The following is a 25,920-nucleotide window of genomic DNA, read 5'->3' on the forward strand; positions in this document are numbered from 1 at the left end:
TCACGACTGGACTTAACTGTCAGAGGTCCTTTACCTTTACCTTTATGGGCCATACACTGCTTTGAAACATAGCAGAATGTTTGTCCCAAAACAGTTGCAGGCATAGACCGTTTTGGACTGCAATTGGCATTGCATATAAGCAAACCAATGCTTTCATGAATACAAGTCATCGAGAGAAAAAAGACACTGAAGGAGACCTTGGTGGTTCATGGCTGTGAATCAATTAAAGCAGTGGTCATTTAGCATGCCTTGTAGAAATGTGCTCTTGCCCCCTCTGCTGATGTACTCAAGCTTGCCTTGCCTTTCTCCACCAGTTTTCAATTTCTCTGTTGCTTCATCTCTCTAATTTAGCACGTTACCCCTTGAGCTCTTCCTCACATTCTTGTGGCCTCCATTTTGAATGCCATATTCCTAACAGCATGGGTATGTGTGTGTGAGAGAGCTGACTCTCAAACATTTGCCACCGCATCAGCAACTTTTCCTCATGAAGGCTGGGAGGTTTGTTCTATCCGCCTTCCCATCTCAAACAGAGAGCTGTGGCTTTGGGAAAACATGTGCTCTCCATATGTGTCAGTACAAAAAATGTGGGCTAAAAAAAGGGGGGTGGAGAGGGGAGAACTGAAATCCTGTTTCTAAAAGCTGGGAAAGAGCATAAATCTCCAAGCAAATGGAGGAGGGATAAAAAAAAATAATATATTGCAAAATAAGCCCACAGCCAAGTAACCTAATGGGCAGCTAGCCACAGATATGTTGCCATGGAGACAGAAGATGCTTAGCATTGCCGCTGTGGGGGGGGGGAGGGGAAGGCTTTGCATGGCCTCCTGGTGGGCTCAGAATTGCCTTTCCTCCTCCATCCTTTCCCCCTCCCCCATTCCAAGCTCTTCCTATGGAGGTTAATCCTTGAGGTTGGAGCAGCAGCAGGCAACAAAATCTTCCACCCAGCATCTGGGATGTATGTATGTTGAAGGAAAGGGTGTGTGTGTGTGTGTGTGTGTGTGTGTGTGCTTCCTAGCAGGATCAGGAAGAAAGGCCCCGCCATCTAATTCCATTTGCTAAGCTCCGTAACACAAGAAAAACTGAAGCATCAATACCTATGACTCTGTCTGACACATTTACTACTTATGGCATGAATCAGAGAGCTGTGGGCATTAGCATTCCTCCACAGCCCTGCTTCCCAGCCACAGTAAGGCATGGTCTGTGGCACATGTATGACTTTTTGTTTCAAAAGCTGGTCTCCGTTTCATTCTCACAGATACCTCCTACATTGCGGGGGGGGGGGGGAACACACCACTTAAGAGTACAATTCCTTTATGGTGGTCTAGAAATGAAGTGGGACATGTGGATAGCTCAGTTGGCTAGAGCATGGTGCTGATAATGCCAAGGTTGCAGGTTCAATCCCCATTTGGGACAGCTGCCTATTCCTGCATTGCAGGGGGTTGGAATAGATATGGGGTTGTCAACCTTGTCCCTACCGCCCACTAGTGGGCGTTTTAGGATTCTAGATGGGCGGTAGGGGGTTCTACAGCACAAGCTGAACCTTCCTTCCATTGAGCACTGGTGGGTGGTAAGGAAAATTTACCATCAAGAAAGAGGCATTAGTGGGCAGTAGGTATAAAAAGGCTGACTACCCCTGGACTAGATGATTCTGTTTCCCTTCCGACTCTGTAATTCTATGAAATGCAAACTGGGGTAGATGTGCATGTTTATCCACCATGCAAATGTCTGTGGGGTTTTGAAACGCAAAAGGGCCACTCCTTCACAAGCAAGCAGTGTGTATGTGTGTGGGTGTGTGCGCGCCATATGGTATTAATACACCAGAAATTATAGCTGAACTACTGTTTTGCATGTGTTCACATATGTACATAGTCCCCCACCCTAATATACACTGAAGTCTTTGGGCATACTGAATTTCTATTTAAAATGCTACAAAACAATACTAAAAAGGTAATAAAATGGCAGCTGGCAGGAAAATGGTTTCAAGCAGTTTAAAAGCAATAAGGAGAAACACTGGAGAAACATTGTAAGAATAATCCTTGAGGGAAGAAGACAATGGACAACACCCACAGGCCTGGGGAACCTGTGGCCCTCTATAAGTTTTTGCACTATATTTCTCCATCATGCTGACCCTGACCATTGGAGCTGGGGCTGATGGAAGGTCGAATCCAATAAAATCTGGAGGGAAGAGTGTTCTCCACTTCTCCTATAATGCCCAGTATGGCCAAGACACAGGCGAAAAGGCTTTGACAAATCTCTGCTCCCCACTGTGAACATCAACAGATGCTCAACCAGCACTCTCCCTTTATTAAGAACCGCAGCTGCTCACTTGTGTTTTACATCTGGTTTGGCTTCCATGTAACAGGGCTTAACTAAGGCAACCAGGAAAGAAAGGGGCCACTTTAACACAGGAGCAGAGCCACAGGTGGGAGAGGAATGATGTTAAGTGGGTGGGGTTAAGTAGAGGAGAGCTAAGGCCCTTCCACCAAAACCTGCAGTACCTGCAAAAGCAGGGGAGGCTGCTCTCTATTAAGGCAAAATTTACTTGCTTACGTAGCACAATTTGCATATTGCTCAATTATAAACTAAGCAGTTTATAATAAATATAAAAAACACTAAGATTGAAACACATCAACACAGCTGGATAGGATTGCCTAAACTAGGTGCTACAAGCAGTCTGCACTAACCGGCACTTTTTACTTCTCAGTCTCAATGTTGCTGCTGTAGAATTCAGCAAGGAGGGCGGTGGGGGCAAAAATAGAATTAGTTGGGTGTGCCTGTTTTTGGCTCTGGCTTTACCTACTGTGGGCATCTTCAGCTTTCACTCTACAAGTCCCAATGGGCACCAGTTACCATTACCTGCAAGCATCTTCTTGACCCCACTGCCGAGAACTTCATGCCGTTTCTTCACCTACAGTCACACACACCCTTCTTAAATCTACATTTCTAGCTCTGGGAACTTCCTCCCTTAGAGCAGGTCAAGGTCTTCCCTTGGCTTTGACCCTTTCCCAAGGACAGAGTGTCCCTGATCCTTCCGCCCTGATTTTCAATGCTCCTCTCTTTAATGGGTTTCAGACTCTCCAATTAAATTACCAGTCACCAAGGCAGCTGCTCAAGAGAAGCCTTTATTACCTATTCCCTGGCTCTGAGTTAATCCCTTTCAAGTGAGCAGCCACATTATCCAAGCAAGAGGCCCCATCCTCACATAAATGGTTAATTAAATCCTAGTCTGCAGGGTGCCAGCTGGCCACTTTCCCCTCAATAACCTCTTGCTAATAATGCTAGTGCTTAATGATGGGGCAGATATTAGAATAGAGGGCTGTGCCCTATAATGTATGGAATTAGCTTTATTAATATAGCCCTTTTTTATACCATTAGGAAGAAGATGCAGGGCTACACAAGTGAAAATACAAGACAGCCAGCTGAGTTGGGCTTTCTCCACACATTGCTTGAGTAAGCAGATGAGTTTTAACTTCTATTTCTGGGAACTTATTTCCTGAGTTTCCCATCTGAGTGTGTGTGGAATTATCAAGAGGGCAACTTCTGCTGCTCACAAAGTATAACCAAACAATACTATGTCAGAGAAAACTCTCATATGGGCTGGTTCACACATGCACATGATTTCTGTGTATGAATGTATGGATTGATTCCATTGAAACCCCGTGTGTCTAAGGAAACATGAATGTTCTACTTGTTCAGTATCTGATGGCTTGTTCACACATGAAAGCCATCCATTAACCTTCTAGAACAGGGGTTCCTAAACTACTCCACACAACCACCTAATGGATCACTTGAAAATTGATGGGACTCTGGAGGGACCACTTAATGGTTTTTCTGCCTTTTGTAGAAAATTTCAATGCACTGTGCTAGATGCTGTATGATTTTCAATTGCCTTTTATTACATTTTGAATTAAAACTGAATTCAAATTGTAATACAATAGATAAAAAAGAAAAGATGCAACAAAATACACACACACACATACATATATAATGCAATGGATACATGCAGGGCCGGATTTAGGTTTGCTGAGGCCCTAAGCTACTGAAGGTAATGCTTTATATGTCCAGCTGTCCTTTGTCAACAACAAATTGTCGCTGTTTTTTGTATTGAATATTTTAGGGAGCAGGCTGGCAGGCGGGGCCCATTACTTACATCATAGGAACCTACAGAACACAAAACACTGTTGCTGTAGGTAGGTTTTATCTTTTATTTTGGAAATGTACATAGTTTTTTTCCCCCTTTAAATTTTTTGGGGGTCCCCAAGAGAGTGGGGCCCTAAGCTATAGCTTGTTTAGCTTATACATAAATTGGGCACTGGATGCATGGAACAAGAAATTGAGGGAATTTACTGGGGGATTTGTGTGTGTAGGTAGAATTGGTTGCAAAAGGCAAGTCATCTGTTTAAGGGAGGGTTGGGAGGGAATAGGCTGACAAGGCTTGTGCTCAAAGCTTTCCACAGATGCCCCGTTATCGACCCAAATCCTTCACCCTTTCTCTCCAAACCTCCCCCTGCCTATTTACTCACAAGCAATCCCCCCCCCGCCCGCCCGCCAAAACTAATGGTAGAGGTGCAGAAAGTTGCAGCCTCGGCTCGGCAGCTTCTTGCAAGCAAACCTCGCGGATCCGCAGCCTGGCTTTGACCTTACCTGGTGGCCTCGACGATGCCAGCCGTCCAGGTTGGCTGTTGAAGGAAAACAAGAGACTCCTGCTTCAAACGGGGAGGGCGCGGAAGTATTTAAATGGAGGGGTGGGGGGCAAAAGAAACTTGGAAGGCATTAAGAGGGGCTCGGCAGCAGTTGAGGGAGGGTGGGAAAGGAAAAGCAGCCTGGACCAAGCAAGCGCTCGCCTGGCGCGCCGTGACTGGAAAAGACCCTTGGCACGCAGACGCAAACATGGAGGAGAAAGCGCGGGAAAGGCCGCCAGAAAGTGGCGTTCTCCTCGACGAGCTCGCTAGCTCCCTGCCTCTTGTGGCCATTGCAGCTGAAAGGCCCCGAAGGAGCCAAGGGGGGTTGCACTGGTAGGAGCTGAGGAGGGAGGCCGGACGTGGAGCTCCCCCCTCCCGCCTCAACGAAGCCCAGGATTCTTAGGAGGGAGCTGTTGCTGCTGCTCTTTGGAGGACCAACAACAGCAGAAAGCTCGTGGACGACCACCGGTGGTCCAAGGAATTGGGGATCCTCTGCTGTAGAGATCAAGCCATGACTCGCAGTGCCAGATTTACGTTTAAGCTAAACAAGCTATAGCTTAGGGCCCCACTCTCTTGGGGCCCCCCAAAGAATTTAATGGGGAAAAAACCCTGTCTGTACATTTCCAAAATATAAGATTAAAAACAAATAAAATAAAACCTACCTACAGCAACAGTGTTTTGTGTTGCGTAGGCTCCTTTGATGTAAGTAATGGGCCCCGCCTGCTCCCTAAAATATCACTGGTTTGCTCATTTCTATATACAGTGGTACTTTAGTTCTCAAACTTATGTTATAGCAAGTTTCTAGGCAGTTGTGGCCAAACTTGGCCCTCCAGCTGTTTTGGGACTACAATTCTCATCATCCTTGACCACTGGTCCTGTTAGCTAGGGATGATGGGAGTTGTAGTCCAAAAACATCAGAGGGCCGAGTTTGGCCACCATTGCCTTAGGTACTGAATGACTGCTCCATGGTACAAGTGACCTCACTGAGCATTTCAATTTCAAATATTCTGATTATTTCTACTTTTCGTTAAGTATTTTTATTTACTTACTTGATTTAAGGGTGGGGTAGCGGTTATGCCCATGCACACTTGTGTCTGTTCTCACACGCAGAAGTGCAGCATCATCTGTGGTGGTGGGGGGGACCTGCCACACTCCAGATGCCATTGGTTTCCAGCTCTCATCAGCCCAAGCCAATGTGGCCCCTGGTTGACTATGGCCACTGTGAGAACAGAATACTTAGCAAGATAGGCCTTTGGTCTCATCCAGCATGTCTACTTGCGTTCTTATTCTGATGGGAGTTTAAGTCCAATGGCATCTGGAGGGCCACAGGTGCCCCATCGCTGCTCTCTATGACTTCTCCTCCATCTTTCCCCAAAATATAATGGCCTGTTTGACCACAGTCATGACTGTCAGTGTAGTTACTCTCTGATTTCACAACTGTCAAGATCCCAGGCTTGAACTGGAGGCATTTGACCCTTCAGAAGTTGCCTGACATCATTTTTCCTTTATCTCCAGCCACTAAAAACTTAACTACAAAGACATTAAAAAGAAGGTTTTCCCACGCTTAAGTGATTCTGCACTACAAGCTGATATTGACATACAGTTACAGTTGCTTAGTAGTCAGGGCACTCTCAGCAACAACTCCAGCTCACTTCTCTTTGGCAGTGGACCAAATGGATGTACTCATCCGGCCCTGTAGTTAACCACCAATCTCTAAAAGAAGACTCTCAGTGGTATGCACATTTTGTGGCTAAGATGCATTGACTGAAGGATGCTCTCACTTTGATAAGGAGTTTTGTACATTGTTTGGTCAATACGTTCCTGTCTTCACAGGAACATACTGGATCAGGGAACCACTGTACTGTCACACTTGTAATGCCCCTTTTCATAGAAGGGTCATCTAGACCCACCCCATGCAATGCAGAAATCTTTTGCCCAATGTGGGGCTTGAACCCACAACACTGAGATCAAGAGTTTGCTGCTCTACCGCCTGAGCTATTTTGGTCCAACTAAGTCTTTACTGACCCCACACCTGACATTATGTATGATGTCAGATGTAGGGCAAGTGGGCATGGCCTAATTGGGCCCACAGACTGAAGATTCTCCACTGCTGAGCTACAATATGCAGTGAGCCATGCTACAATATTTTGACCTTGCCTCTCGATTTTGAATTCCATTAGCCTTGATCCTTATGTGACCATGTTGGGTCACCTGAATGGCATAGGTCCTTGCACCATCAGCATTGCTCCTTCCCTTTCGGTACTTGACAAATGCTCTCTACCCCTTTTAATTGTGAGGGAAACGGATATTCACAGGACTGATAACAGAAGAGTGGTACTAGGAAATCATCCATGAAAAAATACAGATAGTGAATGAGTTTGTTGAGATTTCTCCACAACAGAAGTTGTAACCTTGAAGAAAGATACCTTTGATTCCATGCAATACCTTTACACTCTTTATGGTATATTGGAAATCCACCTGGAAATTATCTCATTAAAACATCAAGGTACTAAGCGTGAGTGATAATAAAGTTGGTGGCTGTCGTCATCTCTCAGCTCTTTTAGATTTTTAATTGTGCAGGGAATTGAGACACGTTGGTTCTGGTGCCTTCTCTAAATATACCAGTCCATGGAAACAAAGCACACATTTGCTTGCATGAAAACAGAACAGATTTAAGGTCCTGTTTTGCTAGATGTAATGGGGAATTAAATAATGATCAATATGGATATATGGCTTGTTGCAAGCCATGCATATCCCAGACCTCTCCAAGCTATTGCTTCATATTCCCAGCAGACAACTGCCTTGGTTTGCTTAAAACTCAAGGCTGTATTTTTATTAGTTTTTCCATAGTCCTGAAAGAGACTGTGCAAGTATTGAAATTAGTTCAAAATTAAATTCATCTAGCCCAATGTCTCTGGTAGATGCGCTAAGGAAGGACATGATGAGTGGTACAGCTCTGTTCAATCAAAGCTTTGAGAAAGCATAGAGAGGTTCAGGGGTGGACAGACATGAGTTGAGGGAATGGCTGATCTGCCTGTCATACGTATATCTGCCTGGTATACGTATACTGTCATGAGCTTGTTTGACCTTCTTTGGAATTAAGGTAGGCCGCCGACTCCTATGGCATCAAACGACAGCCCAAAGATGCTTCTACCGTAATCATCAAACAACTTCATGGCTTGCTCCTTTGGGCTGACAGCTTCAATGGTTTGCAACCATTCCTGTTGAAGAGAGTGTACTCCACAAATCAACTGTTAAATCACGACAAGATCACTCTTGTAAGCAGGAGAGTAGAAACAACGAGCCAACAAAACAACCCCACAAACTGTATGATTTGCATTTTGATTCTTTATTAAAAGGACCCTATGTGCCAGGTTCAATTCTTTGTAAACCAGGCTTTGAAAACAATGTGCAAATAAAGGCATGGGGTGAAGGGGTTATAATGGAAATAGCTATATCCCTAGTACTTCCAGGAAAGAAGGTACCCAGCTAGAGCATAATGCTCATATTTTCTTTTTTCCTCTCTCCCCCACCTGGTCAGCCACTGTTCCTGAGCTTGCTGTCTGCTCTATCCTGGTGAGTGGGAACCTGTAGCACTCCAGTGTTGATGGACTACTCAAGCTCCCATCATCCCCGATCACTGGGCCATATTGCCTGAGGCCGAAGGGGAGCTGTAGACCAACAACATTTGGAGGGCAACAGGACCCCCAGCCCTGCTCTAGCCCACAACTCTGTTGTGGGGGTTGGGGGAGATGGCCACCGCAGATCTTGGGGCTCAGTAGGCACTCTGTGTGTGTGTGTGTGTGTGTGTGTGTGTGTGTGCATGTGTGTATTCTGCTAGGCCAAAAAGAAACAAACATAATTTCCCACCTGCCTCTCCCATAACCCTTGTGCTAAAACAGAATTCGAAAAGATAGCAAAACAAAGAGAGACAGGGAGAGGGATAGACAATCACTTTCAATGCATCACTTCCTCAATACCCTCCACTCTGTTCCCATTCCCTCTCCCCACCTTAAATGTTTGTGTGCTGTGAATGATAATAAAAAAAAACCTATATAAAAGGGGAATTGGGGACAAACTCTCCTTTTCTATGGAACTAAGGAGAAAGTTTAGTTTTGATACCAGGAGGAGGAGAGAAAACGCTGCAATGAGGCATCAGTTCAGCCTCTTGAGGTTGTCCATTCTAAAGACAGTACCAAGGGGCTGTGCAGCATTTATATTATATCAAGTTTATCTCCTTTTCCCTGAACGCCCCCTCAAATTGCACTTAGATTGGATGGGGGCTTCCCCCTTGCCCTCTCCCTGTCCAATGAAGTGAATGGGGAAAAAGGGGAACTGAGAAGAAATCAGGGCGCTGAGAGACTATCCAACCATGTGGGATGGATTCTGCCTCGTGGCTTGGTTTGGCTGCGGGTGCTCAGCTCTCCGACAAAGCCAGGGGGAGAGCGCTTTCCACTGAGCTGATACGGACAGCATCTCTTTCCTGCCAAGTGACAATGCATTGATTCCTTTGAATTCTACAACTTCCACCCAAGGATTCTCAAACGTACTCTCCTATCCTCAAACCAAAATGCATAAAAAGAAACCACACTGTCTCTGGTCAGCGCTTTTCAGCTCGGCTAACTTCTGCTCCAGAGGTGAGTGGAAGAGCAAAGTGGAGGCAAAGCTGGTCTGAACATAGGTGGTGGTCGCCCAGCCTAATCCACTATAGTCCATTCAAGGTAGCTTCAGAGACTGGGATTCCTCTTCGGCATTTGTTGCCGCTCCCCCAAAGAACCATCATGACATCCCAGTGGGAGGGTCTTCTTGAGTCTGCCTCTCTCTCATTGGCCAGTTGCTAGTTACTGAGAACATGTTCCTATGGACAGCACGCTACTAGGTGCTGCCATTGAGCTCCTTGGAGCACTGGCTGCAGCAGTCCAAGTGGCTCATATTTACAGCTTGTGGAGCCCTAACCCGTTCCCCTCCGAGCTTTGGTTGGTGAACAAAAATCAAAAACAAACCCAGAGAGACTATTCTGAAAAACATCAATTCCCTACTTCTTTGCCTGCCTAGAACGTTGATCTGCAAGAAGGTGGTCTGCAACACCAAACATTGTCTTAGCTTTGGGGCTCCCAATCTTTTACCCTGTTGCCTTTCTTCCTTCCTTCAACTCTAGGCCTGAAAACAGGCACATCTCCTGTCCTGCTCCAGGTGTATGTTTGCAAACAGGTAGTTCCTTTGAAGAGCACTGTGCAATACTAGAAGCAGCAGCAGTCAATGATTCCAAACTCAACTATGACTGATTGTCTCCCACATGATCTTCTCATTGCCTCTGAAAATAATAATAATTCTGGACCCGAAATGTTCTTCATTATTGTTATTATTATTATTATATCCATTATTTTGTTCTTCTTTATCCATATTTTCTTCTCTTTTTTCTTCTCTCTTTTAGAAATGTCAAACAAAAGAAGAAAACCCAGCAATAGGGGCTCTGGACCCTGGGGCAAGGCTACTGGGGGGTCGGTAAAGGGTGCTCTGCTGGCTGGGAGGGTTGACTGGGGTTTGTGGGGTTGGAGTCCTACTGGGTTTGGGTCGGAAGAGGCTGCCCTGTTGGGTGCTGGTGCTGTTGGACATTGGGCAGTGGTCAGGGTCTCCGGAGTCACTCTCTGTATAACTGTAGGCCTGAGCCCGGGAGATGCCCTTTTGCTGGCGCCTCCATGAGTTGTAATAAGTTGGGTCGCTGATATAATGGTTGACGAAAGAATGGGCTTTCTGTTGGTTCTGATCCACTTCGTACTCACTGTCACTTCCCTGTGGAGGGAAAGGGAAAGAGAAGAGGAGCATTAGAAGAGATCCGCCGGATTAGACCCAAGGGTATGGTTACCAGATTTTTTCCAATGAAACCGGGGACACTTTTTAGTTTATTTTTTGAAGCTGGGTAGCAACAGGGAGTCAGTAGTGGGGATGGTGAGGCAAAAGACCCTGGGCCCAAGCACACATGCATATTGTGTAAAGGTGCAAAGCCCTTCTTTTGCACCCTGTGAAACATAAATGTGCAGAGTTTTTAAAAATCTGGGCAATGGTGCACCGCCCACCCATGACTCCCAATCCTTCCCTGATCTCCTGCCCCCTTTCCCTTTTGTTTTGACAGACTGGGGGAGGCTTGGGAGCCGTGGGTGGCCATTGCCCATGAGGGCCGCAAGGCACGCGGTTTCTCTGCCAGGCAAGGTGCAAAACCCTTTTCTTGTGAAACATAAATGCGTCGAGTTTTTTAAAAACTGGGCAACGGCCGGCCGCCCTCAACTCCCGAGCCTCCCTCAATCAGTCAAAACAAAGGGGGAAGGGGGAAGGAGATCTGTAGTGCCAGACGTCCCCAGTTCCCCTTTGGCAGCGGAACAAACCACATCATATGGGGACTTCCAGTGAGGAAAAATGGCGGATGCCACAGCAGCGAGCAGCTCCTGAAGCCAGCCAGAGCCAACTGCAGTACCAGGCTGGCTCCGGGCTGCTGAGGCTGCCGTTGCCACGTTTCCAGGGGACAGATTTGCAAATCTGGGGACATTCTGGAGACAGAATTTGTCTGGGGACAGATTTGCAAATCCGGGGACATCTGGTAACCCTACCCAAGGGCCCATCTACATAGACTAGCAACTTGTTTTCCCAGTGGGAAGCCTCACAGTATTTTAGTGGGTTATGATATATATGGAAGATTTCTAGTTCCATAAGCAAACACAGCCAGAGAAGATGGTTACCTGATGCAATCCACTCTCTCACCTCAGCATTTCTTTGGTCTCAAACAGCAGGGATTCATCAACACTATGATTATTACTAATATTATTATCATTAGTAGCAGTATGCCGCCCTATACCCGGTGCTGTGCATGAAAGGCACAGTTGTTTCCTTTTTTTGTTATATTAGCTTACCTTAATGGGAAATGAAAAGGGAAATATGAGAGACAGACTTTCCTTCTAATGAGGGGGCAGCTCCTTTTAAATTAGATTGCCAGTATACTTCCCTCAACATTTCTAAAAGTTATTGACAATTAAATTTAGGAAAGATGAAATTCATCTTGTTTTAACTGATTATAGGGCTGCGTGCGATTAATTTGCAAACAATTTTGATTAAGCTGACTATCCTAAATGAACACATTGCGTTCTGTCATTTGGTTACAGTACTAAGAGGAAACTGCTTTTTTTGCTCTCTGCATTCTCCTTCCCAGAAATGAGGGGGATATAATCATTGTTTCATGTTTTAGGATTATCTGCAATATAAACAGGCTGTGGATCAATGTGAGGACAGCGGAAAAAGTGGGGAGGAGTGGAAGAGATGAGAGAAGCAGGAACAGTAAGGAAGAACTGGCCCAGCAAAAAGGGCAATCTCTAGCTTATTTCTTTTAACAGGAGATAAGTAATGATGCAAATCAATTTAGGAGAGCATCATGGCAGCCGTATTCTTTACAGCAGGCACCCCCAAACTCAGCCCTTTGGGACTACAATTCCCATCATCCCTGACCACTGGTCCTGTTAGCTAGGGATGATGGGAGTTGTAGTTCCAAAACAGCTGGAGGGCTGAGTTTGGTGATGCCAACATCTGGAAGGTTTGCCACCTGTGATACATACGATAACTCTACTGCCAGTCTTAGAGGCTGAAATGAGCCAAATCACGAGGATAACCTGCAGTTAGTTTCTTGGTTCTTTCTTCATCCTCATGCTCCACTTTTAAGACTTCCTTTACACAGCATTTACAACTCACATCACTCAATATAATGGGAAAGTTTCATCATTAAAAATAAATAAATGAGAGGTTTACATGCCCTTTGCTTGACAATTTAAGATTTCAGGAACTCCTGAAATTATGGTGGGCTTTAAAATCCCTAGTGCAGCAACTCAAGCCACTATAGCAACACGTTCTTTTTCTACTTCCAAAAGTAATCGGCCAGTAACCAAGTATTCCATCTATGGGAACATCTGGTTAAAAAAAAATTGTAGAGGGAAGGAGATGGGGGGGGGAATGGCCGGGACAGGGCAGACTTGGCTCATTTTCCTCCCTTCAACTCTCCCTCTGCTCTCCCTAATTGAATTCAGCTTCTCCATTTGCAGAAGCACAATAGAGACCATTCATGAGAATCCACAGCCTAGCCAGGGAAGAGATCAAGTGGCAGCTTTCGGCTCAGTTCAGCTCTTAGCCGTTCCTCAGAAGTACTCATTCCACCGGTTCAAGGGATGGTGGTGGAGGAAGGGGGGACCCACGAGGTGGAGGAAGTTGCTGAGAGAAAGAAGGAGGCTCCACTAGGCCCATGTGAGGGAAATGAAAGCTGTGTGTTATGGATCTCCAAAGTGGGGGGACGGCAGGAGAAGTATGATGGGTCATTGTTTCAGAGACAGGAAGGGTACAATATAAAACAGCAAGGCCAGATACATACACAGAAAGGACGAAAACTAGGTCTCTGAGCCCCACCTCTCTACTCTTTTACATGTTCTGGAAACCCAAGTTTCATATATGCTTAACTTTAGGATCACACTTGGACAAAATAGGTGAATTCCAATTCACAGTCACCTTGTATATCAGGCAGGGATGGTGAATTCCAGATGTTCCTGGCCTACAACTCCCATAATCTCATTATTCACATGCCAGCTGGGGCAGATGGGAGGTAGAGTACCAACATCTGGAAGGTTTGCCACCTGTGATACAGTGGGATCCTCTGGGAAACCCAGATATCCCTGGGTCTCATTGACTACCCCCTCCAACATCATGCAGCATTTGCAATACCACAGAATGCCAGGATCTTCATTCATATCAACACATTTACTCTGGGTTAAGAGGCGACTCCCGTTTGCTGGGAAACAGCCCAATTTTAAAGCAGCTCCTCCAGGCACCCCTGAATCTTTCGTTACGACTGGTGGAAGAGCTGCCTGCGAGTCCAGCTACAAATCTCAGATATTAATGAAATCCTTTGCTGGGCTGGACATATGGTACATGGCAGCATTGTGGAAATCTGAGTGCCTGGCATGACAGCTCTGAGGAGCAACCGTTTGCAGTGGCCGCTGACAGAGCTACAGAACACCCAGCTGTTCTGCAGCCTTCTGTTGGGCACTGGCTGGGTACAAACCATGCCTCATGCCCTCTTATGTCAGGGGCCTATGATCAGTCCTGGAGAAATTTGCACCTAGCTATATTAGCGGCGTGGACACATCGCCATGGCAGCAATTCCTCCGCCTGCCTAATTGCACCAAGGGTGCCCCGGCCACTTGGCCAGGCTTCTGTTTCTAAGGAGAGGACAAAGGAGCCATTTTGTTATAGCCTGGCAGGGTTGCCAACTCCTGTCAGCCTCAGAACTGCTAGTGCCTGTTGCTATTGGCAACAGGGCAAGGGGAAGAAAGGCCTGGCTGAAACAAGCTGAATGTGTCCCAGTCCTGACTTTTGGGGGGCAGATGTCTGCCTGCTTCTCCCTTACTAGTACCCAGCTGGTGCCTCTGATCACCACCTCATTCTCCAGAAGGAGGTAGAGGGATCAGACACCAGATTTGCCTCAGGCAGGTCTGCTGTCTAGTAAGTTGAATCAACCAGGACTGAGGACATGGGTAGTTTCTTTGCTCAGAGAATTCACTCTGCACTTTGTCAAGGGGGGGACATACAGTGGTACCTCTGGTTATGTACTTAATTCGTTCTGGAGGTCCATTCTTAACCTGAAACTGTTATTAACCTGAAGCACCACTTTAGCTAATGGGGCCTCCTGCTGCCACTGCGCCACCAGAGCACAATTTCTGTTCTCATCCTGAAGCAAAGTTCTTAACCTGAGGTACTACAGTGGTACCTCAGGTTACATACGCTTCAGGTTACATACGCTTCAGGTTACAGACCCCGCTAACCCAGAAATAGTACTTCAGGTTAAGAACTTTGCTTCAGGATGAGAACAGAAATCGTGCTCCGAATTAAGTACTTAACCCGAGGTACCACTGTATTTCTGGGTTAGCGGAGTCTGTAACCTGAAGCGTATGTAACCCGAGGTACCACTGTATTTTCCTTCCTGCTTTGCAAAACTCCTCCAGTACTCACAGTCACAAACTTGAAGAGAAGAGGGTAAGCAGAGCACACTGGTAAAGGTCTGGGCATTGTGGAAACAGCAGGCTTTAAAAAACAAGCAAAACCTTTTTAATAGGGTGCTCCTACTTCACCCCACTGACAGGACAACAACCCCCCCCATTTAAATCTCAAGATAGGAGCCTGACTTGCATTTGTTTGTGGCCCATAAATTCTTCTAACTGCCCTCTCTGACCCCCCCCCCGCAATGTCCCCTTCCCACCCACCTGTGTCACTGTCATAGAGAAATAAATGGCATCTTTTAATTTGGATTTGGTATCACCACCACGCACACAAGTGTGGCAGCTGCCAGCTCTTGAAATGGGAAACTCTAATACCTTTTCAAGGCCTGGGGTAGAGCCCTGTGGTTGGAAATAACTGTGGTGGATCCCAGCCCAACAGCTATCAAGTTTGCAAAAACAAGGAAGGAGAAGAAAACCATCCTTGCCGCTTGTTTTTCCGATGATTGGCACCAGAAAAAGAAAAGGCTTGTTTTTGTTGGTCCATTGTAAATCCTAGTGTACATGGGACCCACTCTAGCAAATTTTCTGTGTTCTTTCATTTTAGATGGATATCCGCCACCTTCTGCCACCTAGCTTTCTTAGAACTCATTTCTCCACCTCCCCCAGTCCCTTTCCCCCCATTTTTCTGAGAAACTGTTTCTGATCTGGAACCCATGCTACTTCTAGCAGCAAATGTAATCAGAATCTTGCCATTTCTGACAGCTCCGTGAAGTGAAAGATCTTGTACAGAGGCCTCCTGTGGACAAAGCGACCTGACAATGTCGTTTTGTCACATGGCAGCATCTCTTGTGCTGTGCGCACTTCTTGCAAAGGCCATGTTCTCTCAGTGATTCTGGCTCTGTGTTCACCATATATTTTAAAGTGCATTCTAAGCATACGATTTCCCCAAATAATCCTGGGAGCAGTAGTTTGTTAAGGAGGCTGGGGAACTGTAGATCTCTGATGGGGTTAACTACAGTTTCGTAGGATTCTTTGGGGTAGGCCATGTGCTTTAAATGTATGGCATACACATACAGGAAGTTGAAGCCCTTCTAAACCTCTCACCATTCCAGTAAGTCTTGGTCTATGCTGGAGGGGCTCCATACCTGTCTGACACTGTATTGTTTTTAATATTTGGTTGGAAGCTGCCCAGAGTGCTGGGGAAACCCAGCCAGATGGGCGGGGTATAAATTATTATTATTATTATTCTCTCTGCAGCTGCAGTCACTCAACAACCTTAGTACTCCTCGATCTAGTTCAACCAAAAATGTCTCCACTGCCAGCCTTTCCGTTTGGCTCACCTGCGAGTCAGAGATTTCCGAGGGCTTCTCCGTGAGGCTGCTGCTCTCCGCTGGGATGAGGTCGTTGTATTTGGTGACGTCCTCATCCGAGTAGTGGAGGGAGCCGGGGCTGGGTCTTGGCGGGGACCTCGGGAGAGACATGGAAGCTCTGAGATTCCGTTCAAAAAGGGAAAGTGTTTAGCACAGGAGAGCAGAACTGCCCTTCCCAAATTCGGTCCCTCTCCCCACACCAAATCCTTTCTGCGACTGTACGGGCACAGCCTCTGGTACCTTGTGTAGATTCCGTTCTTCCTGCAGAAGGAATTTTTCACGGACAGACGCCGGTTGTTCAGCTCCAGAGCAGGAAAGCTGCTCTCATCCAGGCTAACCATCTCACCGTGGCCAAGGGCATTTGACTTGGAGTTGCTTCCTAGGGGTGAGGGGGAAGCCAAGGGGACAGAAGACGTCATCATCTTAGGATTCCTTAGCGGCTAAGAGACAGCGGCCAAATTCTCGCCCCAGAGAGAACAAAGCTCAATGGCTTGTTTCAAGCTTTCCTGACTTTATTTAGGGGGTGCCATCTGAGGATTTAAAAATGATGGCGTGGAAACAAAAAGGGGGCACAAAAATCCTTTGGGTGAATAAGTGATGTGGAGTGCCCAGCTTCCACCTCTATAAACTGCTAGGTACAGCCTTTTGAGGCTATGCCAAGTACATCAAAGGCACAGGTTATTAGGTGTTCCTGTAAGGGTAATTTTAGGGGAGCAAAGCTTACTCTCCCACATTGTGTACACACACACACACACACACACACACACACACACACACACTTTAAGCACATCTTGTACTGTACCTCTGGGAAAATCCACATACTGTTCCTTGACTATCTTCCTCTTTGAGATCTTCCGTGGGAACAGTACAGGAGCTAAAGTGAGTTAAGAATTTGCTTGAACTGAAGAAGCAGTTCATATGCTCTTGGTTTCAAGCACTGAGAAGAGCTTTCTAAGAGGTTAGTTGCAGAGAGGCTGCAGAGCAGAGGGGAAGCATCCTCTGGGCCTGGGGCTTTGGCCAGGAGACCAAGGGCTGCTGGGTGGCTCCCCCCCCCCGCCTCCCTGGAAGAACATCATGGAAACAGGAATCCATGGCTCCATCCACCAGCCAGAGAAGGAGCCTCTAGCAAGAGCTTGCTACATCCCTCCCTGCCAGAATGAACACATATAAGAACTTTGTAGCCAAGAACTTGTGCCTGTGTTTGTTTTACCCCTCCTCCCTCCTCAATCACCTTTCCTTTCCTGAGCTTGAGTGCAGGGAGCATCTTACTGTAAGCTGATTTGACAGCCTTTTTCAGCTGAAGAGCAGGGTTAAAATAAAGAAATAAATGCATTCTTCCCACCCAAGCAAAAGAGCAAAAGTCACTTTCTGCCTTTGCCACATACCCTCCCAGTCCTCTCTGAAGGCCTCTGGGGTGGGACCATAGGTGGGCAGAGATCATAGCTCAGTGGAAAAGCTTATGCTTTGCATGCATAACTTCCCAGGTTCAATTCCTGGCAACTCCTGACAACAAGGGCTAAAATGCTCCAGCCTGGGACCTCAGAGAGCCCCTGCCAGTCAAGAGTAGATGATATTTTGGATACATGGCCCAGCATGTTAAAAATGACTTCGTATATCTCTAAGGTTTGTAGATTAAGGGCCAATTCAAAACATCAGTTTTTCTACATAGTTCTGCAAGGTTGCAGGGGGAGCGAGGGACCCCTTGTGAGCACCATATTGCATGAAAATGGTTTTTGCCACATGCAGATGTGTTTGGAAACTGCTACACACGTGATGACGCAGAAGCTTCTTTCCCTGCAGCTGTGTGACCTACACAAGGAAAGTGACTTGCAAACAATCGTTGCAAGCCATTGTTCCCAAAGATGCCACCCCACACAAACTCCACTTCTCCCATCCATTTCGCTTATTTAAGAGGAAAGCTCAGATTTTCCTCACAATTAGAGCAAAGCAAACACAGTCGCGTTCCCTTGCCTTGGTGACCTCTGCAGTTGCCTGTGACGGTGGCTGGGACACGAAGCCATTTATTTTAAGTGTCAGCTTGGAGTGGCATCAACAAGGTCACTGACTCCACACCCCACCCCACCCCCAACATACCACATGGAGGCACTAGAGAGGGGGATTCTTAGGGTAAGTCCCAGACAGCTGAAGAACAGTTAAAGCTAGGTTTTGCATTTAAGATTCCCTCACCCTGCTCAAGTGACTGAGAGAGCTGGTTCAATTTTAATTGGGTAATTGGAATTCAGGAGTCTTAGCTTAGATTGGGGTAGTTGATGTTGTGATGCCCTTCAGATGTTGTTGGACTCTAGTTCTCATAATCCCTGGGCTTTGGTCATGCTACGTGGAATAGTGACCAGGGCGCGGAAGGAGAACAAAAGAATATAACATCCAGGAAGAGCTGGGTGAAAATTCTCATGGGTGGGCCATTGGCTTGGGGAAGAGGTTTGTAGCTAGGATGCTGCAGGCAGGAGTATCACCTCCTGGTTGGTGCTAAGAAGGCCACAAGGAGCAAATCTAAGGTTGTTGGACCAGTGGAATGTACGGTGTCTCTTCCTGCTACATACTCACTAATGTGCTCCACATGGAATACAGCTTCAAAGCTGCTATTGAAATCTCTCCACCGTGTTCGTATTCAATACTCTCAAAGGAAGGAGCCTTAATTAGGGGGAAAGGACATCTCAATACGATGTTGTTAGCACCCACCTGAGTCTGACTTCTTGGCATACTTCTTGCTCTGCCCTCGGATGATGAGGACAAAGACCAGCAGGAGGATGAAGATGAGTCCCACCAGAGCAATGACCACGAGGAACCACCACTCCTCATAGAAAGGATTGGCTTTCTGGGCTGCAAGACAGCAGGCAGCACAGAGCAATCAGACACCCTTTCCCTGAAAGGCCACCCACACACATTGTTTCCTATAGCCTCTTCTCAGGGCTTAGTGACCCTGACCTGAGGGAGTGTTACGACTTTCACCTCTGTTACCTGAAACTGATGGGGAGGGAGAGCTGGGTGTCCCATAGCCGTAGTCATTGACAGCAATGACCCGGAAGTCGTAGCTGACACCTTGCTTCAATATGTCCATGCTGAAGGTGTATGAGGTCACTTCCTTGGGGATGTCCTTGATGAGAATGTCCCAGAGCCCCTCATCTAGAAGAGAGAGCAAAAAAACCAAGTGAATTTGCAACAGGAAATGCATTCGTGTGTGTATAAAGGTGTGTGTATAAAGGGCCAGTCGTGTCCGACTCTAGGGTTGCGTGCTCATCTCGCTCAAGAGGCCGTGAGCCGGCGCCATCCGAAGACACTTCTGGGTCACGTGGCCAGCATGACGAAGCTGCAGCTGGCGAGCCAGCACCAGCGCAGCACACGGAAACGCCATTTACCTTCCCGCTATAAAGCAGTACCTATTTATCTACTTGCACTTAAGGGTGCTTTCGAACTGCTAGGTGGGTAGGAGCTGGGACCGAACGACGGGAGCTCACCCCGCCGCGGGGATTCGAACCGCCAAACATGTGATCAGCAAGTCCTAGGCACGGAGGTTTTACCCACAGCGCCACCCGCGTCCCATGCTCGTGTGTGTATATACACCTATAAATTCATTGCAAACACACACACACACACACACACAGAGCATGGGGAAATAATTTCATATCCAGAATGAGGGGACCCATAATGCTGAATATATACAGAAAACCCTTGTTTCCTCACCCTAAAAATGACAATAATTGATACAACCTATTTTCAGACATTTGCAAAGTTCACATAATTATTTGCTATGTTAGCATGATGTACATGCCAGTGATCCTTAATTTTTTATACGTTTGAATAAAGCATGGTCAAATGAAGCTCAAGCTGCTCATACAAATTGTATTTGCAGACATCTGACTGCATGTATAAGGTTATTAAGTAACGCAAAAGAAACTCCAGCTCTGAAGAGACGCTGACTGATGGAACAAGGGGTTTTGAAAATGTCCTTGTTCTTTAAAAGGTATGCCGGCTACATAACTGTCCAGGAAGCTTCGGCTTTAATTGGTTCTACATATCTGATGATGGAGCCAACCCAGAGGGTGGGCTAAATTGACTCCTGAGACATTATAATCCCTAAGGCTCTCTGATTCAGAGGAGTGGCAAGGACATATTGCTGAACAGTATGCTCAAGACAGCAGCAGGTCACAGTGGTGGAGGACTTTTGGGGAGACCTGAAGCCTGTGTAGTCCTAAAGGAAAGACCAGCCTTGTCAGTAATAGCATTAACATCATTGAATGAGCTAAAATATTTTTGGAACCTTGAATTTAGGGGTGTGTCACAAAATACCTTGCATTTGTGGCACATCATGGTAATTTGGCAGAAATAAGCAGCCCCCTCTCAGCATCAAAATCATACGTAGACCAAGGCTATATTGCCGGCGTCCAAGGTGAAGGACAGGTGAAGACAAAGCAATCTCTACGTGCCCCATGACTCTCAGAAGAACAATGGGAGAAGCCCACAGGAAGGTTAACAGAGCGGTGATGAGGTTTTTCTGTGCACACTGTGGCCAAATAAAATGTCCTTTCACATGACTCTGGGCTCCTTGGGTTGATCTGAATTACTACACACTCTCTCAACCTGACCCACCATCCCTGCCCCGGAAATGCCATTGTGAGTCACTGCCTCCCTCCTCAAGGCAGGAGATTCTGCTCCTGCACTGTCTGAACCAGGAGTAGCTTGATTGACCCTGTTAACACTCGCTGCAGAGATGGTGCAGAATGGTCTTTCCTAAAGGCAGAGGGTGACTTGGAGGAGACTAGGTCAGGTTGGTAATTCATCTAAAGAGATAATGGGCGGCCTCCTCAGTGGGTGGGTACTTTGGGTTCGCAGAACATTTATTTCTCACGGCACATTTAACAGCTCTTTTGTGCCACATTAGCATACTGTACTCAGCATGCAGTTTGGCAATTACTTAATTAGGACATCTCTGGGTCCTAACACCGTTGGATGTAGCCTAATAGCTACAAGGGACTGGATAGCCAAGCTCTCACATCCCAGTGTGCAAACCTCAGGCGAGTCGGGTCTCCCAACTTGTATGTGTCCATTTCCTCGCGTGTCCAAGAGGTCGTTTATGATGGCGGATTACAACCTGCGTCGCTCAATGCAGGCAGATTGCTTGCTTCTAACGCGTAAGCTCCTTTAGGGATTGACTCAAGGGGGAGAGTCTCCCCAAGCGGAAGCTTGTGGCTCGTGAAACATTCTGCCTGCTCCCGTCTCCCTCTGGGGAATGGAGAGGATGATTGATGGACCTGCAGCCCAAGAGCAGGGCAGATGCAAGGGGATAAATCACTCCAGTGCTTTGAAATGGACTCTGGCTTGCTTTTTAATGAGGCTGCTGTGAGTAAAAGGGAGAGAGGACAGGGAAGAGCAGATGGCGTGGCACGGGGCCTGTTAATTGCCACAAAGGCTCGTGCTGAAAGACTCCTGCTCCTACCCTGCAGTGCTCTTTGAGTTCTACCTCGCTAGGTGACATCCATTCCAGGCACCATCAGATGCGGCCAGGACAGGTGAATGTCTTATGGATGCTAAATCAACTGGCAGGCAGGTGCCCTGCATTTCTTGGCTGTACTCATACGGGAAACACCAGTTATGGTCTCTGAAGGCAGGCTGTTCTTACTCTCGCAGTCCCCCAGTGCAACCCTTTCCCCTCTGCACCACGGCACCTCCCTTCCCTTTCCAAGCTACAACTGGATCAGCTGTCAACGTTTCCCATTTTTAAAGGGAAATTCCCTTATTCCAAATAGGATTCCTCGCAAGAAAAGGGAAAAGTTGACAGCTATGGGATCAGCCTACAATATATGCCAGAATAATAAAGAGAAAATGGGTGGCATTCAACTAAGGCTTACTCAGAGAAGACCCAGTGAAATCAATGGACCTAACTTAGTCACGGTCATTAGTTTCAATGGGTCTGCACTGAATAAGACTTAGTTGGATACCACCTGATGCCTCTGAACATTTGCAGAGCGCAGTTACCAGTGGGTAAGCACAATCTCTTGGTTATCTGGGACTAGGAGAGAGAACTTGCATAACAGAAGCGCTGACCTTCGGGCAGGCTGACGCTTTGGGCACATCTTGGTTTGGAAACGAAGCCTCGTCTTTTGGGATCATGATCCCAAAAGGCCCACAGGACAGAAGCAGCCATATCAGGAACTGCTCTTAAAGTTCCAACTTTGGGACTGCTAATGGCTGAGTCAGCCAAGGGGAATGTGGACTGAGCGCAGAGCTGGTACCTGAAGGACGCGCCTCAATCACGTATCTGGTGATAGGACCTTTCCCAGGGTCACCGCTTGACCAGTGGATTGTGATAGCTGAGCCGTACCTGGAGATGAAGGGCTCACCTGGAGGACCTGGAGCACCTGGGAACCAAGAAAGACATTTTCAGTACACAAAATGGGCTGCGAGACTGTGGAGCAAGTAACCAAGGAATCATTTCTTTCCTTTTTTCCTGCTAAATACAAGCCCTAGGCAAGAAAAACTGCTAATCACATCTAACCATGTCTATTCCTCAAAGGGTGGGTTTGTAGATGCTTTCAACAGAGGTCCAGTTTATTGATTCCATGTGGCTTTAAATAGTACATCACTTTTTGGGGGGTACATCATTAGTACATCACCAATCAACCAGGACAGTTGCTCCCTAGAAAAACTCAAGAGTTCAATTCACAATACTGTGCAAGATCTATATATAAGTATATGAAGTGGCAGATAAAGAAGGTTTTCCCTGCCCCCCCCCTTCTCTTAGTGTACCTTCTCCTGGCCCAGTGGTGATGTTGGCTTCTACTTCTGGTCCGTAGGTAAAAGTCTTGGCTCGGATTCGGAACCGGTAAGTGACTCCTTCTGCTAGATCTTTGACTTTCAACCATAGCGGACTGTTTCCCTTCACATCCACTGTTACAATCTTGCTCACACCTGCAGGGGAGAGAGGCAGAATTTAGGGATTAGGCACGCAACTCCATCAATGGCCACCTGCAGCCACAGAACTTTCCCTGCAGCTAAGTTGCTGCAATTTATCAAATCCAAACTCTCTTAGGCTTAGTTCCTAGTTTCTTACAGCTTGCATTATTGCTTATTCCTTCCAGCACAGATAAATACCTTAATATGTTGGGTATTTTATATGGGTCTATGTTGCTGTTTTTACAGGATAAGGAATGGCACCTAATACCATGGAATGGTTTCATTGCATTTATTAATGCTAGATCCTTATGTTAGAGGCACTTCAGATGCATGGATGGATGTGGAATTTGGTCAGTTAATAATGTTTCAGCATTAACTGTGATTATGTTCTGACATTAGTAGTGTGTGGGATTGTGAAACCAACCATTCCTTTATATTAGTTGGATATTCTTTGAAAAAACTTGTGGCCTAGTTGTTCATTTGTTTTTGTTGATCAGAAAATTATATATATGGAACGGCATATGACCTCATGGGGCAGTACAAGACAGTATGGCCATTTCAGCTTGGGAACTATTTTTCTAATTATTATTTTTATTTTAAATAAAGCTTTTTTTTTCCAGGAAAGGGAAGTAGTAGAAAAATGGTGATACCAGAAAGCTCATTTTTAAGCAAGAGGGGGATAGAACATATGCTTGAGTATTATCACACTGGAATATTGAATACACAGTGCTTGATAAACACACATTCCGGAAACCGTTTTTTAGCGCTGGCCATCTGAGAATTAAAAAAAGGAATTCGAGCATTTCCATTACTACTGAGTATGCACAGCTGACCTACATTTCTCAGATTAGGAAACAGAATTTGAAGATAAAACGGGTCTGGGCTTATAGTTAGTTTTTGGAAATTAAGTTCTAATGGTCATGATTCGTTGTACTGTCTGTTCACAAAATAAAAAAAAACCCTTTCCCCCTATACTGCTGTGGCAACCCAAAAATAAAAATGGTCTTGAGCTGTGAATAGATGTCTAGGCTAAACATGGCAGTTTTTTATTTATTCTATGGCTACATGCCACTAACTGCTCCGTTTGAAGCAATGCCAACAAAAGCCCTAGAATAAATGACATATGGGTTACTTTGTATTGGGAAAGTGTTCGCAAGAAGATTGCTATTAAATTCAAATACTTTGAGACACTGGACTTTTCACATATTCCCAGATAAAAAATGTCACATGATTCGAAACACGAGACAGACTTGTTTTATCAGTCTTGCTTGTTTTAATTGATTCACTACTTCAAACACACAACTGACTCACTAATTCATGCACTTTCATAAACCTTCACATGCACACACACACTGTTCTCAAAGCCCCTCACCATCCACAGGCATGCAAGGTTCATAGATGAGTCGGTAGCCCTCCAGGATTCCATTAGGGAAAATTGGTGGCTCCCAGGAGACGTTCACAGAGGTGGTGGTGAGCTCACTAAATTTGATGGAGCCTGGTGAGCTGGGGGCTGCGAGGAAAGAAAAGGAAGGAGTTAGAAGTTATGGGTGACATTAGGCTTTCCTGTCAACAACATGGCCTTGTGGATGGAGGTGGTCTAGCTACCCACCACTAATCTCCAGAAGGAAGTACAATCCATTGAAAGAAATTCTATCAGTCCTTGAATACCGGTGACCTTTTGCGCAGCCAGTGAAGGAAAACAAGACAGAACAATGGCAGGATGGGAAGCAGAGATATCTGGTCTAAGAGCAGCTGGGGAAGGGGACAACAAGGGTTAAGTACTTAAAAACCCAGAAGAGGAGACGGTAACCCCCACTCAACCAAGAATTTACTGGGGGGTCATGGACCAGTGACGGTGGCTCTTCATCACGTCTGTCAAATGGGAATATACCAGGGCCAAAACAGATGTTGAAAGGGAAACACGGAGAGCCCAACATTGTGTTTCCCTCACAATGGCAATACATGGGCCGGGGATGGGAAATTTACTAGGGAGAACCAATTATTATTATTATTATTATTATTATTATTATTATTATTATTATTATTATTATTATTAAAATAGTATACCACCCTATACTTTCAGGTCTCGGGTGCTTAAGCCTTTCCTACCCATAGATTGTCCCTTACAAATACTACCCACTAGCTGATTTTAACTTCTTCCAGCCCGGCTTCAATAACAGAAGTTAGAATCTTGTGTGTAACTATTGTGAAAATGGTGCAGGAAGGACTGGGAAGAACTTTGCACACTAGAATTTAGCAATGATGCCAATGACTGCAAAACACTTTGCATAACCACTGTTTATAGAACAGATTAAAAAGGAATGTATACCCAACTATCCCTCAAGAACACAAGAAGACTTTTGATGGATCAGACCAAAGGCCCATCTATAGTGCAGTATCCTGCCCTCACAATGGCCAATCAGGTGCTTATGGGAAGGCTGCAAGCACTTCCTGAGAGCGAGAGAACTCTCCCCATTTAAGACTCCCAGCCAAATGCTGCCTCCCCTTTGTGAATCCTAGGGAGGAAAATCACCTCAACCTCTGGATATCTCATAGTTTTAAAAGGCAACCACATCAGGGCAGAATCTCTCTTTCAGGTTCACGGTGGTGATGAGAATGCAACCTATGGACTGGCCACCCCATAGAACGGTTAAAATTTAGTTTTAAGGTGGTAACGTATGGAATGTAGGAGGGGAGAATGGACGATGTGATTAAGGGAGCTGTGGAGGCCAAAAAAAGGGAAAAGTGGAGCCTGAGGCAGACTGAAAACGGAGGAGACTGTGGATTGGGAAACCAAAGGTGGGCAAAGGAAAGTGAAGAAGGCTGAAATAATGTTTAACTAGGCCAAAGTTTCAAAAAACTAAAGGGATCGTGGCGCCACCTTGCTGGACCCACTCCTGAAATCACAGCGTTCACCTCACCACCACAGGTTGG

The 25,920-nt window shown here is 46.1% G+C and overlaps 2 protein-coding genes across 10 annotated transcripts in view; both read right to left on the reverse strand.

Moving 5' to 3' along the window:
- The window catches only part of CDC42EP4 (CDC42 effector protein 4), a 45,509-nt gene extending 40,743 nt beyond the window's left edge, over nt 1-4,766 (reverse strand). The window contains exon 1 of one of the 2 annotated variants that reach the window (XM_081899871.1): nt 4,642-4,766. The gene's annotated coding sequence lies outside the window, so the exon portion shown is untranslated. The remainder of the gene's footprint in view (nt 1-4,641) is intronic. The other variant, XM_081899873.1, reaches the window with a different exon arrangement.
- Nucleotides 4,767-8,009: 3,243 nt separating this feature from the next.
- The window catches only part of SDK2 (sidekick cell adhesion molecule 2), a 329,275-nt gene continuing 311,364 nt past the window's right edge, over nt 8,010-25,920 (reverse strand). For 3 of the 8 annotated variants that reach the window (XM_081899505.1, XM_081899507.1, XM_081899504.1), the window contains 9 exons: nt 24,359-24,496; nt 22,840-23,001; nt 22,326-22,451; nt 19,054-19,218; nt 18,775-18,915; nt 16,877-16,948; nt 16,315-16,453; nt 16,045-16,192; nt 8,010-10,472 (listed from right to left, as the gene is read on the reverse strand). In XM_081899505.1, the coding sequence (XP_081755631.1) occupies nt 10,119-10,472; nt 16,045-16,192; nt 16,315-16,453; nt 16,877-16,948; nt 18,775-18,915; nt 19,054-19,218; nt 22,326-22,451; nt 22,840-23,001; nt 24,359-24,496 (1,445 nt within the window). In that variant the 3' untranslated portion in view covers nt 8,010-10,118. The remainder of the gene's footprint in view (nt 10,473-16,044; nt 16,193-16,314; nt 16,454-16,876; nt 16,949-18,774; nt 18,916-19,053; nt 19,219-22,325; nt 22,452-22,839; nt 23,002-24,358; nt 24,497-25,920) is intronic. The other 5 variants (XM_081899509.1, XM_081899508.1, XM_081899511.1 and 2 more) reach the window with 3 other exon arrangements.

The sequence above is a fragment of the Podarcis melisellensis genome (assembly GCF_964234715.1).
Source record: "Podarcis melisellensis genome assembly, chromosome: 2".
Taxonomy (NCBI): domain Eukaryota; kingdom Metazoa; phylum Chordata; class Lepidosauria; order Squamata; family Lacertidae; genus Podarcis; species Podarcis melisellensis.